The sequence below is a fragment of the Thermobia domestica genome, chromosome 3 (assembly GCF_964235325.1).
Source record: "Thermobia domestica chromosome 3, izTheDome1.hap1.1, whole genome shotgun sequence".
In the NCBI taxonomy this organism is placed as follows: domain Eukaryota; kingdom Metazoa; phylum Arthropoda; class Insecta; order Zygentoma; family Lepismatidae; genus Thermobia; species Thermobia domestica.
The window spans coordinates 53,944,995-53,958,485 of NC_137456.1; the positions used below are offsets into that span (position 1 = coordinate 53,944,995).

The following is a 13,491-nucleotide window of genomic DNA, read 5'->3' on the forward strand; positions in this document are numbered from 1 at the left end:
ACAATCGACTTAAAATGTGTTTTAACTTTAATACCTAAGTTTCATTTCCTGAAAAGTCACAGACGATTATGCAAAAATATTAATAAAAACAAAATACAGAAGATACGGTAATTCTGAACATGACCGCAGAATTACTCACCTAAAACTCTTGACTATTTCTTAGTCTACACTGAGGGTGATTGTAAATTTGTTTAAATTTGTTCCTTGCATAACCTATATTGTGTTTGCAGTGAGATATAAGTGAGTTTGTACCAAAATCTGTATGTTTTAAGTGTAAAAAGCATAAAACAATTTTCACACATGAAAATTTTCCCTTATGCCATAGGTTATAACTGTGAATTTCACTGAATTTTAAAGGGTTGTAAAACGTTCCGTAGTAATGAGATTCAATATGAAAATCCATCACATTATGGAATTTACTTCCTTCAACCACTCTATACACACTTTTCTGATTTGGATGAATTAGTTATTTTTCAACTATGTCTATCTTTGTTGACCTGTGAAAGTCAATATATGCAAAAGTTCGAATGCAGAACACTGTTTAATTCAGAAAATTTTAGTAAAATTGAATCACTACGTACTATAAAAAGTTGTTTATGTGTATCTTCGTTGATTTGTACAACTTTCTTTTACATATTCGCAGAAGTTCGAATGTGGAACACGATTCATTTCAGATACTTCTGAAGTATCAGAAAATTTGAATAAAATCATATCACCATGTCGAATGAAACCCGTTTATCATTACGTCTATGTAAAAATTCTTAGAAAATTTGTACCCATGAACGAAATATTTGATTTGATTTTATTCATGATGAAATTATATACTGGAATTAAATATTAATGAAGACGTTTGGAATCTTTCATTTCTTAAAATATATATATATATATATATATATATATATATATATATATATATATATATATATATATATATATATATTACTCCCTTCATATCAATGAATTATTTAACTTCCTGACGATTATATTAGTATAGTTACGTACAGAAATTCAGATCGTTATATCCTAATTTTCGTAATATTTTTCAGAAACAGAACTCATTTCAGGGAGTAATTTTTCTTGTTAAAGTTAAAAGCTGAATTGTTGTCGAGGGGGCAACAGCTTGCGAACTTTCTCATTTAATGGTAGAGAGTGATGGTCAGTCACTTCTGGTGGGAAAGATCTACGTAAGTTCGAGTTGATACGGTGATTTTGAGTTTAACGTCCCGTTCAGCAGCGAGGATATATGAAATGTGAACCTACTGATTAACGTGGAATCCGAACTACATGAGCTCCCGCCGGGAATCAAACCCGGGTCTCCCACGCCAAAGGCGCGTACGCTAACCGCTTAGTCACGAATGAGCTCGGATCTAAATTGGATCCAGACTATCAGAGTTATTGGTAGACAGCATTATGTCCTTTCCTTCATTCTGTCATTATTACTCGCTTTACATTAATGATATACATTACATTATATGTCCTCTTCAATCTGCACCGCAAACATTTAATTTTCATTTGTCTTCGTCAGGAAGTATCCAAAATAACCGTAATATTTAGCAAATAGGCTGGTCTAGTACTTCCTTTCTCAGATTCCTTCTCACAAAGTAATTGGAAAAGATTAGTTATCATGTTGCCACAGACGTGACTATAAATTCCTCTATACAAAAAATGTCTTGGAAACTCTTTAATTATCTTGCTAAGTAATGTTCCGCTATATTGAAATGAAATCTAAGTTTTACGTCCCACGGTTATGCCGGTCAGGCTAAAGGAGACGGTGATGATGAGAGATGAGTGAAATGGTGGAATGAAGAAAATTGAAGAACCCCGAGAAAACCCACGAGTACGGTGTTTGTCCACCACAAAGTCCACACGGCGCGAGCTGGGATCGAACCAGGGATCCCAAACACCGGAGGTGAACGCTCTACCACTGAGCCACCGCGCCCCCTAAGTTCCGCTATATTTTTTCCCCATTATGATACTCATCTCTGTCAGACGGCCTTTTGCCATTGATCATCTACTGGATATTTTAGTTCTTAGAATTTACTCTTTTAAATTAAAAAAAAAAAAAAAAAAATCAACAAAAATTCACACATCCAAAAATCACCAAAACCTCATTTTTAAAATGTGTATAAATGGCTCTAAAAGTTTTCTTCCTTTTGTAAAGTTTACTACTAACTACGGAATGAATAAAGCGACGAAACTATTTTCTTCACAACACAGTGAAATGCATTACATATAATAAGAAGATCCAGATAACATTCTGCTATCCATTGTCAGAAGAACAAACAATCTGAAAAACGGATATTTTTCTGATGGCAATAAGTAGCTGGATACCATCCGAATATTATGTTATCCACCACATATTTTAAATCCGAATGAAAGATGATGCGGATATGGCCATCTCTACGTTTTGTTGTGACTGACCCAACTTATTCGGAAGAAATAAACCAGAACTATTGTATCAGAGGACAAAAACTTTGGTAAGAATATACAGACAGTTGTTCGGTTTACATTGGACCGAATCAATAATGCCACTGCTATGTGCGAAATGGTGCTAGAACTACGCGTCTATTGTTGAGAGCAGTAGTGTGTGTGTATGAAGTTGTAGGTGGGAATATTCCCAAATGTCGTCTAAATTAAACCGTTCCTTGTAAGGCTATGCCATGGCCCTTTTCCATGCTCATTTTTCCTACATGCGCATATCAAACGCGTTCACGGGAGAATGCTTTTATTCATAGTCGGGGTGACTACAGTGGCCGACAAACAAATTAGGAATATGTGGCAAAAAAGTCGTCCATGAAACACATCAGAAAAAGGTTTTCAAGGGAAGTGACACCCGATGTGCTGCAGAAAATCCACTGATTGTGTTGTCAGAAAAACCCATCAAACCAACGTATGATTGGACAGCAATTCGATCTGACAACTTCCACATGAGCACAACCATTCGTAAACGACTCCGGTCGGTACTTATTATGAGCTTCCGTAGGGTCCGCGTACACGACCTGCTCCCGCACCACAGTGAAGAACGAAAAACGAAACTATAAGAATCGTCCCAATGGATGATGCATGCATCCATCTCACTGCTGTTGGTCACATTCAAGCGCTGACTTATCACGACAGCGATGCCAAGCGCCGCTGCAACTGTTCGCCATTACCGAGAAAATTTCCCGCGTGAGTTTATGGTTATTACGAAATATAATTACAGGGAAGTTGAATACACATGGTTGAGCGTGACAAGCGCGAATGCAAGACACTTCTAGGACTCCATTACGACACCTGTCTTCGAATTATATGGTGGGGACGCCACCCAGGTAAGGATCCACATGGACAAGGCTTCAAGTCATACCGCCAGAACCTCTCTACACTTTATAAAAATGTTTAACAGTAATTAGGAATTCGTGTGATTATGTATCAAGATACTGCCGTAACGAGGTAATCCAATTGATTTTTGAAGTTCTGTCCTGCTGAAAAGACATTTCCAACATCCGCGTCGTCGCACCCTTGATGGTCCCTGGAAAGCTTATAAGACAGAGTGGGACCGAATTCCTTTGTTCGTACTTCGCCAAAGTTCACTCCAATGGGAACTTCAATATCCGGCGGTAGTCCACAATATTAGAGGTCCAAAGGAACCTATCGGTAATGGCCTCGTAAGGCAAATACCCTTTAAAATAGATCCGATGTAAATCGAATAACCTGCTGTACGTAATCGACTGAAGTGCGAAGTACTATTTTAGTACCATATCCTGTATATCTAGTAAATGTAAAAAGCAACAAAGTTTCATTGTAATCTGTTTAAAAATACTTTAATATTTCTAGCAACTATATTTCATTTACTGATCTGACCTTGTAACTGTGGGAGAATATCCGCTTTATTCAACTATTTGTGATTTACGAGTAAACAATGGTATTTAAAAATTAAGATAAAATAAATACAAACTGCAAGCATTCGAGAATGTTACTAGGAAAGTATCATCCAGTTTAGTTGTCAGATTAAGCATATATTTTAACAATAGTGAATATTATGAAAGACATGAGAAAAATTAATAAATATGATAATGGTGTTGATGGCCTGGCAAAATTTAAAATCAAATTTTAAACAAAAATTATAAGATGTGTACTTACTTGGCAGATATTAATATTTACCTTTAATCCCAAGAGAAAACAGGCACTTAGTGGCACTGAAAACGATTATAGTACTTTTTTTTTTTCAACTTGCCTTTCACGGTGATTTGTTTGAAATTAACATGCAGGCATTCCACTGAAGCCTGACACAAGCTACATTGGCTTTAAAAAAAATTAAAAAAAGGTCAATCGCCTAGCCTTCATAATGGAGGCAGGGGACATCAAGTCCAACAGCACGAAAGTGCTGTGATTGATTTCTTTACCTTGGTCCCCTGAAATTCCGTCGCAATGCTCCATCTGTTACCGCAGCAAGTGTTCATTCAAGAAATAAAAAGTTTGGCAGAACTAACATTCAAAGTGCTACGGAAGTAATATGCAACAGAATTTTTGTCATCACCAAGCCTCACAAACAGGTGAGGCTGGGGGCCCTGAGAGCCCAGCAACACTTATTGTGTTGCGACCGATCATCACCTTTCTGTATTACGTGCTCCACCACCTTATATGCCACAGGAAAAGGACACATCTTTACCTTTGTGCTTGCAGATAAAGGGGTCTTTTGCCTTTCACCAATTATATGATTTTTATGTTTAAGTTTCTTTAAAAAGAATTAACTGACTGCAAAGAAATATATTAAAAAGGCAAAAAGCAAGGAGGAAAGTTCAGATACTTTTCTTTTCTGTTATTAAAGTGTTTTCTAGAAAGTACAAAAAAAAGTACTAAAAATAAATAATAAATAATGGCAGAAGGTCTAACTGAACACAAATAGATAGAAAGAGAGGTTAACTATTTCTTTAGTAAATGTAATGCATATTTTATAATGGCACCTGAAATATAAAATGCTTACCTTTTCTTTTCATGAGAATGCAAAAAATGATAGCCAAGTGGAAGGAATCCATTTATTTCAATGTGAGCATACAAAAAAACAACTTACGTGTACAAATGTACAAGCACTTCAAATCTACACATAACATATGAGAGATACAAGTGAGCTGCAGGACTGATCTTGTTAAGGAGCTAGAGCAGATTCTAAATGTCTTTAACACATTAGGCCAGTCCTACTTAGAAAGCTATGTAATTTGTAACAAATCAAAACTAAAAAATAAAAGTCGTTAAATTCTAAGCAGGATATACCATTGTCTTCAGTGGCGAATCGAAAAATAAATCATTTGAACATATATATATATGTATATGTATTTTAAATATAATCTACTGTACATTTCTTACGTGATTTGTATTAAAAGCGAATTTCTAATAAATTATCTCCCCATAATCCTGAAGCTCACTACATTCCGAATCGCAAAGAAAAGAAATTTAAAAGGTACTCTACCACTGAGGTCACAACCAGTGAACCACTTTTCATTTTCCAATTAGTTACATGAAAGCATTTGACAGAAAAAATGACAGCACAATTTACAAAGAAAGAAATAAAAGGTTAGTTGATTTTACGCAGTTTGAGGTGCTAATATCACCTACACAATAAAAAAAATAATAATAACTAGAATTTTTTCTTTTATATATTATCTGGCTATATTGTTATAGAACTCTAAACAGTACTTCAAACAAAAACAAGTAGGTTTCTCTATTCTTTGTTTTCTTTTATCTATTAATTACGACTTATCTTGTTTTGTAGGTAATCTTACCTGGCATACAAAACGTGATTAGCTGATCCGTAATCGTCACAATTACCACACCTACAGCCAGAACACAATATATCAACTATAGTCACAACAGCAAGCACTAAACAATTTGATTCTGCCATCACACAAACCTGTGCCGTTTACTAATAAACTCCCGAAAGAGAGAAAAATAATAATAATAAACGTGTTCTAACAGGTATATAATGCATCTACCTGCGAGCACCTGTAAATCACACTTACTTAAAAAGGTAGCAGTAAACTACATGATAATATATTATATTTATAACTGCACTGCTCGCATGCAGTGACGAAGATACACAGTGAAATCTTAGAAGTGGAGAAGGACTAAAATTTCAGCACAAAATTTAACAATACGTTAACATGTAGAAATACCTGGGAAATTATCCTCCTAACGATGAACATACGCATCGGAACTAATACAGACCACAGCTCATCACTTCGTGTATCTTTCAGTTCCAACGGCAGGCAGAGAAACTGAAACTCACAGCATTCCCAATGTTAGTATAATGGGAAAACTTTTTCAATAACATCTTCTCATAACCACAAATATTATATAATTGTTCTTTTTTAATATTTTTTCCCCTGTTTGAAACAACCACTGGAATGTGTGGATGCACACCAATGACTAATTATTAAACAGTACAATCTGACGACAGTTCAAGATCTGCCAAATATAACATGCATTTTCTCTTTTTCTTTTCCTTTCAAGTGAAAAAATAATTAAAGAGAGACAGTAAAATGTCCTTTGTTTTTCTTGGTTGATTTTTTTTTTTAGACACACATTAATAATTATTTTATTTTATCTCCAAATCACCCACACACTTGCAACAGGTCTTTCTTCATAGCTTAACAAACCTGATCATCTGAAGCGAGGATGCATCATCGGTGCAAGCATAGGAGGTCCGTGGAATCCCATCGGTGGCCCTCCGTAGTGATGCATGGGACCGGGTGGTAGGGCTGCAATGAGACCAACAGCACCAAATACTATTAATTTCCTTTGTTCTCGAAATATAAAAAAGATCCATACATCATACTCCTGCAATAGTTCTCGAAATGTAAAAAGATGCATTATACTCCTGCCAGTTTCAATTTCGTTGTTATATACTAGATGGCTCAAAAAATTTATACACTGTTTAATTATGAATAACTCTGAAATGGATTGACGGTAGCGTCTCATTTTTTTGTAGTGTTATAGTTTAATGTTCTGTTCTTACATTACGCGCCAGTAATAGTTTTGTGTAGGTGACGTGAATAAAGCAACAGGCTGCAAAGTTGGCGTTTGAAAAAAAGGAAGGCAATCTTGAGGTGATACATAAAGTAGAAACTAGTGAAATGCAACGACAATAGCGGAATGAATTTGAAACACAACCTGGCACGTTTAACAATTGCCTGAATTTGTGATAAATTTGAAGCCGATGGTTGTGCTATAGATGTGCACAAGAACCGTTCTGGACGACCTGTCACAGCAAGAAATCCTGCTAACTCGTGTACTGTGTTACAATAATTCACTCGCTCACCACACACACACTCTCTACGGGAACGAGACATTTTATCTTCAACAAGATGGTGCCTCACCCCACTACTATCATCTGGTTAGGGAGTTTCTCAATGAAAATTTATCCGAAAGATGAATAGGTCGAAGAAGGTTTATCGAGTATATCCCATGTTCTTCAAACATTTCTCCTCTACAACTCTACTTATGGGGGATTGTCAAGAATATTGTTTATGAACAAAAGCCTCGTACACTGCACAACCTACGAGCAACTTCGAACTTTTCTGTGCAGATACTTAACTTAGAACGTTGCAGTCGTTAGTTTATGCAGAGTTCGGCAGCATTCTCAGTATATTGATCCTAATGGTCAACTCTTCGAACACAAAAACTAATATCAGTTCTTCATGCATTGCAATGCAATAACAGAACATTAAACCACAATACTCCCAAAAATGAGATGTTTCCGACAATTCATTTCAGAGTTATTCACAATTAAACAATGTATACATTTTTTGAACCATTCTGTATATCTATGCAGGGTGCGGCATGCATTTGAGAACACACATTATAAGTGGCAGTATCACGTACGTCACAGTTAAAAATCCTTTCTTTTGAACAGAAACATGGAAGAACGTGAACTAACCCAGGTAATGAGGAGGCATGCTGTAATCGTATCTTTGTCTGCAGCCCACTCTGATTCAGAGATCGCTATATTCCTGAATCTCGCCCGATCATTCGTGTTCGGAGAGAACTGGGGGCTGTCAGGAGTGACGTGATCACGGTTTTCCACAAGAAACAACATTGTCGGCTCTCGAACATTACCAGGACGTCGGAATTCGTCTGTTCTGTCCAAGCTGCCATCGATGAGGATACTAGGAAGTTCATGTGAGCACACATTAAATGTCTGCACGTTGATGAGGCCATTATCCGACGTGTGGTTCATTAGAACTTTCGTTACAGGTCGTACATGATGCGAAGACGACGATTCTTATCCAAGAGAACCAGGGGGAACCGACTGACCAAAGCCAAGCGACTCCTGAACAAGCTGAACATCTAGAGAAGCCCGGAATGCTCTGGTTCTTCTCAAATGGGAAAAACTATGTCCAGACTAGAAAGTAAACAGCAAAAATGTCGGTAAACGTGTAAAAGCTACGAAGAGGTTCGAACCATCGTGCACACAAAATTCCAGTCTTTGTAATGGTTCTGGGGGTTGTGAGCAGTGAAAACGACTTGATTCCTCACATTTCTTCCGTCAAGATACCACCGTTGCTTACCCTGAGTCAACACCGTTGCTTATATTGCGCTGTTGAAGATGGTTGTGAAGCCCTAGATTACTGCTGTAGCGCGTGGGAGACCGTATGATTCTCATTAGACCTCTGCTTCATCTCATACAGCACACGAACTCAAGAATGGCTGGTCGACGATTTTCATGACCATCTCATTCCCAATATGTGACTCCAGTTCCCCAGACGTTAACTCAATTAACTACTACGTATGGGGCGGTTGAGAGGGACCACAATAAGTATCCTCAAAACAAAGTTGCGACTCTCGGGGCAGCTGCTGTAGATGTAATGGCGAGCATTTCCAAAAGCTATCTTTTTATTGCTTGCAGATGGTTTCGACAGCTTGCAGAGACTGTTTTTACTGTTAACAGTGGTTTCATTGAATGCTTCACTGCGGATGTTATCACCTGTACAGCACGTTCAAAAGTAAAAAATGCTCTCACTCCAGTATCTGTTCCTTATTGACTGCGGACGTGACTATTCTCAAATATCTGCCACACCCTGTATGTACACACAAATATTATGTACATATTAAGGTATTATTGAAAGCCGTATGCAAATTTGATATGGAAAAGGGTTTAGAAACTACAAATATCATGAAAAGTGTTGCTACCTAACTACCAAAGGTACTGCACGGCAAAGGACATAATTTCTACAGAATATTTCAAAATTCAGCAATGGGTCAAATAACGACATCTTGTTTTTAGCAAGAAACGAAGTATATATTGAGGAATTATGATGCTGTTATAGAAATAAAGATTATTTGGTAGTCACCAACAATGTTTATCTGCTTCTTACATGTTCTCAAATTACGAGCGAGGTGATCAAATTAAAACAAAATTTTCTTTTACGTATAGATTGAAGTTATTTGTATGTTGCTGCAAACTATACACTTCAACTTGTTAACAAAAGAATATGAGGGAGATATATAAACTTTTGCTATTTACATTACTTAGCCCTACTTATCTTCTGGGGAAAGTAAACTGTGAATGTAACTGATGAGAGGATGAAATATTCGATAAGTTCAAGAATTTTTCCTTGTTCCTGAAGTACAGCCATTGGATTTAATCTGACTTCAAACTAAATGTACAGCAACGGGAGAAATTTGAAGTCTCAGAGTTCTTCTTTGTGTAGATCCTTAAATATTGACTTGTGAAGCATGATGGGTTTATTTACTGTAAGGAAGTTATGTAACATGCAGTCAAAGAGCTATTTTGAATACTAGAGTCTTTCTATTTCAAGTGTAACCCTGCTGGCGCTGCTGTCGATGTATGTTTTTCCGTACCTTCCTCGAAAGAGGAGGGACAAGTTGCTTTGGCCGAGATCCTTCTATAGTTGGATGTTAACATACTTGCCAGATTGACGGGCTTCGCTATGCACTGTCTTCTTAGCTATTCTAAGTAACCTACGATCTTCACTCGCCAAGACCAAACGACTGAATGACGAATTGACAACATAGCCGAGGTCACTCACTTCTTTCCCCAAAGCAAAGGGTTTTCCTCCGTAAGAGAGCGGCTAGAGTGGGGTCGAAGAATGTTCAACATACTTTCCGAGGGTACACTTGAAATAGAAAAGCTCTAACAGTTTTATCATTATTACGTAGACCCACGTCGGAACATTAGCTTGCAATACATGTTTTTAAAAGTATGAAGAAGTTACGTCTTCATCTGATACAGTTCAGTTTACGAATTAAAATTTACGCAGTTTGAAAAAGGGGCAGTTTTTAACATATCATGTCTCTTTCAATGTGATAGTAGTGGTCCTACGAATTGTAAGTCTGAAGAACAAGTTCCTCGTTAGGTGTACACTATTTAAATGAAGGGTGGAGAAGCTGATAAAGTACTATTTTAGCAATTTTTAAACAACACTAGTCATGTAACACTAAAGTTGGTATGCTTCGAAAAGGTGAAAAAAAATCTCTTCAGTGCAAGATTTATTTTATTATTATTAGCTCGCAATTGGTTTATTCTTTCTTCTTTTACTTTCTATCCTGAAGATGGGCGGGCACTGAATTTTCCCTAAATATATCTACTTGTGTTGCATATGATGTCTGAAAGTTGTTTTATTGATTTAGTGATGTCTTCTACTTTAATAATAATAATAATAATAAATTGTATACTCAATTCATGAGAACAAAGCGTTCAGAACAAAATACGTTCTAAGATATTTGATTCATCAATTGTACACTCAAATCAGACTTTTATTTAACTTTAAAAAAAAATAATTAAAAAAAATCAAAAAACCATGGATTTAACTCTCAATAATTTGTCTGATCTAAGGCTAGTTTGACAGGAGTTTAATCAAAGTTAACTTTTTAATTACACGTTATGGCTAAAAAGAAAAATCGTTAATAGTAACTTAGACTTCTATGACCATAAATATTACATTGTATTTGTGAAGCAACGCACCGAGAAGGCTATACAAAATATTTTCTTTTTACCTTAATATCTTCTAAGGAATTCAAATGACAAAGTATTTTGTCTGTCATCTGAAGACTTCTTCGAAGTAGCAAAAAGCATAAATAAATACTACTGTTAGAAATAAGCAAAATCACGTAAATTTTCATTTTCTTAATCCACAGTTTTTAATCCTTTTCCTAGTACTTAGAAAAAGATTTACGGATGACACGGAATATCAGTGTGCATAAAACAATTTCTCAGAATAAATTAAGATAAGAGTCTCGTTCTATTCCTCATCATCAATTGCATTAACAATAATCTACTCAATAACAAATTAAATAATACTGGCCTGAGTATTGCTCAGCTCACGCATCTGAAACGAAAATGAAACATCGTGTTTCGACACTTACCTGGTGGAAGCCCCATTGGAGGGGGTCTCATCATATTACCTCCGTGTATCATTCCAGGTCCTGGAGGACCATGATGCATTGGAGGTGGCTGAAACTGACCTAGTCCGGGAGGCATGGCAGGACGCATTATAGGAGGCCCTGTCATTGGAGACATTATTGCTACCGTGCTAGCCGGGGGAGGCATTGCTGCAACAGAGACAGGCACTGCTGTCATTGTAATAGGACGCTGCTGATACCGTGGCATTGCAGGTACTCTCCGTTCCTCCTGAAAAGTAGTTTCTAATTAATATACAAGGAATCATGATACATTACAGTATGCTACGCTTAAAAATCTTTATATATATATATATATATATATATATATATATATATATATATATAAGGCTTTCCAATGCTAATGAAAAAAATATAGGAAATCATGAAGCAAAACTATAGGAGGTTTCCTGAAGCTGTGAGAAAGGAACATTTCAATTATTTCCTGGAACATTTTGAGGGAACATTTGTGTATTTGGAACATTTTGAAAGAACAAGGAACAAAGAAATATAAAAATATTTCTAATTATTGGAAGAAACATTTCAATTATTCAATAGGTACAAATAAAAAAAAACTAAAAATCACATGAAAATTAAACCAATTGTTATATGAACATACATACATTCTACTCTAAATATAATTAAATGGGTAATTATCTCCTTGTAAAATTTTATACGAGTTTCTTAGTGTTTTCGTACGTAGCTCACCAGTACTAAGCAACAATCTGAAATGTAAAATAAAATCTAAAATGTAAATATTCTGCAGCTGGCGCTTTTGAGGTAAGATTTGACTATGTCTAACCTATTCTACAATTACTTACCTACAGTTACTGCAAGAAGTATTGATACACCTGAATTAATTTATTAGTGTTTAAAATCAGTACTCCATAGAACTTTTTAATGAATATGACGAAACTAGTTTATTTTTTGTTTCATTTTGTAGGTGTATGGATATTTTTTGCGCTAACTGTATATTGTTTGGTGAAATTATCTTTAGGCAATAAGCAGGAAAGGGCAAAACACAGAAGAGTCTCCATTCAATCACATTACTGTGGAGACAACCACCCACACCTTATTTCCTTATGTTATTTTCACAAGTGGAAGTAGCAATGCTACAAAAGTATAGGTGGTTTCGTTAAAATGTAGGAAATAGAGGAGCATTGGAAAGCCTGATAATATATATAAAAACGTACGAACTGGCTATTGTTAACAAATTAACAGATTTACCCAAATGAGGGCCGATATTTTGACCTTCATTTGACTTTATACAGGACGGCATGTATCACCCTACACGATCGATGGAACTCATCTGATCTTGACCAAAACTGGGATAGGATAAAACTTCCCGCGCTTAGTACACATTTTGGTACGAAATCTTGGGTATGCAGGTCTTTGGTTCCTGAGATATTGGCCATCAAATTTGGGGTTCAACTTCATCAAAGGTTATTGTGCGTGGTACACAATCGACGATACTAATCTGATCTTGACGAACTTTGGTACGATAGTAAAACCTCGTGTATCTTAGTACGTACATGAAATATTATGGTATTTTACGTTCTCGAGTTACTGACCACCGAATTTGAGTTTGGTCTGATGAAATGACGAAATTCTACTAAGTTACAATCGATAAAATTCATTCGTTCTTGACTAAACTAGGTATGATAGTAAAGGTTGACGAGTCCTGTACACATTCGAGCATAGTATGAAATATTACGTATACAAATCTTGATTACCCTGGTTTTGAACCAGGGTTGACTGGTTTAAACAAACAAACAAAAAAAAACAAAAAAACGAAAAATGTTTTAAATCGTGTGAACTTCATGGTGACGTTTCCACATATCAAACCATTCGCATTACGTTTATCTATTTTCCACCTTTTAATCAAGGGGTCCCGTGTTCAATTCGCGGTCGAACCACAACCCATCTTTCAAGTGTAAACCAAGTAGCGATTCGAGATGTCCCTTTAAGCGAAAGTCTTCTCCGTGATAACCTTGGTATTTCATAAGGATGTTAAGCCTAAACATACGAAATGAAACCAAATTATATATTTCTACTTGAATGAATGCTTGTTGTTTTATAAAGAAGCCAAGCTTGCCT

The 13,491-nt window shown here is 36.1% G+C and overlaps 1 protein-coding gene across 2 annotated transcripts in view; it reads right to left on the reverse strand.

Annotated features, from left to right (window-relative positions):
• Positions 1-4,995: 4,995 nt before the first annotated feature.
• Positions 4,996-13,491, reverse strand: part of LOC145680387 (BUB3-interacting and GLEBS motif-containing protein ZNF207-like) — a 54,539-nt gene continuing 46,043 nt past the window's right edge. The window contains exons 9-10 of one of the 2 annotated variants that reach the window (XM_081750826.1): positions 11,362-11,626; positions 4,996-6,734 (exon numbers count right to left, since the gene is read on the reverse strand). In XM_081750826.1, the coding sequence (XP_081606952.1) occupies positions 6,637-6,734; positions 11,362-11,626 (363 nt within the window). In that variant the 3' untranslated portion in view covers positions 4,996-6,636. Of the gene's footprint in view, positions 6,745-11,359; positions 11,627-13,491 lie in introns of both variants that reach the window. The other variant, XM_081750825.1, reaches the window with a different exon arrangement.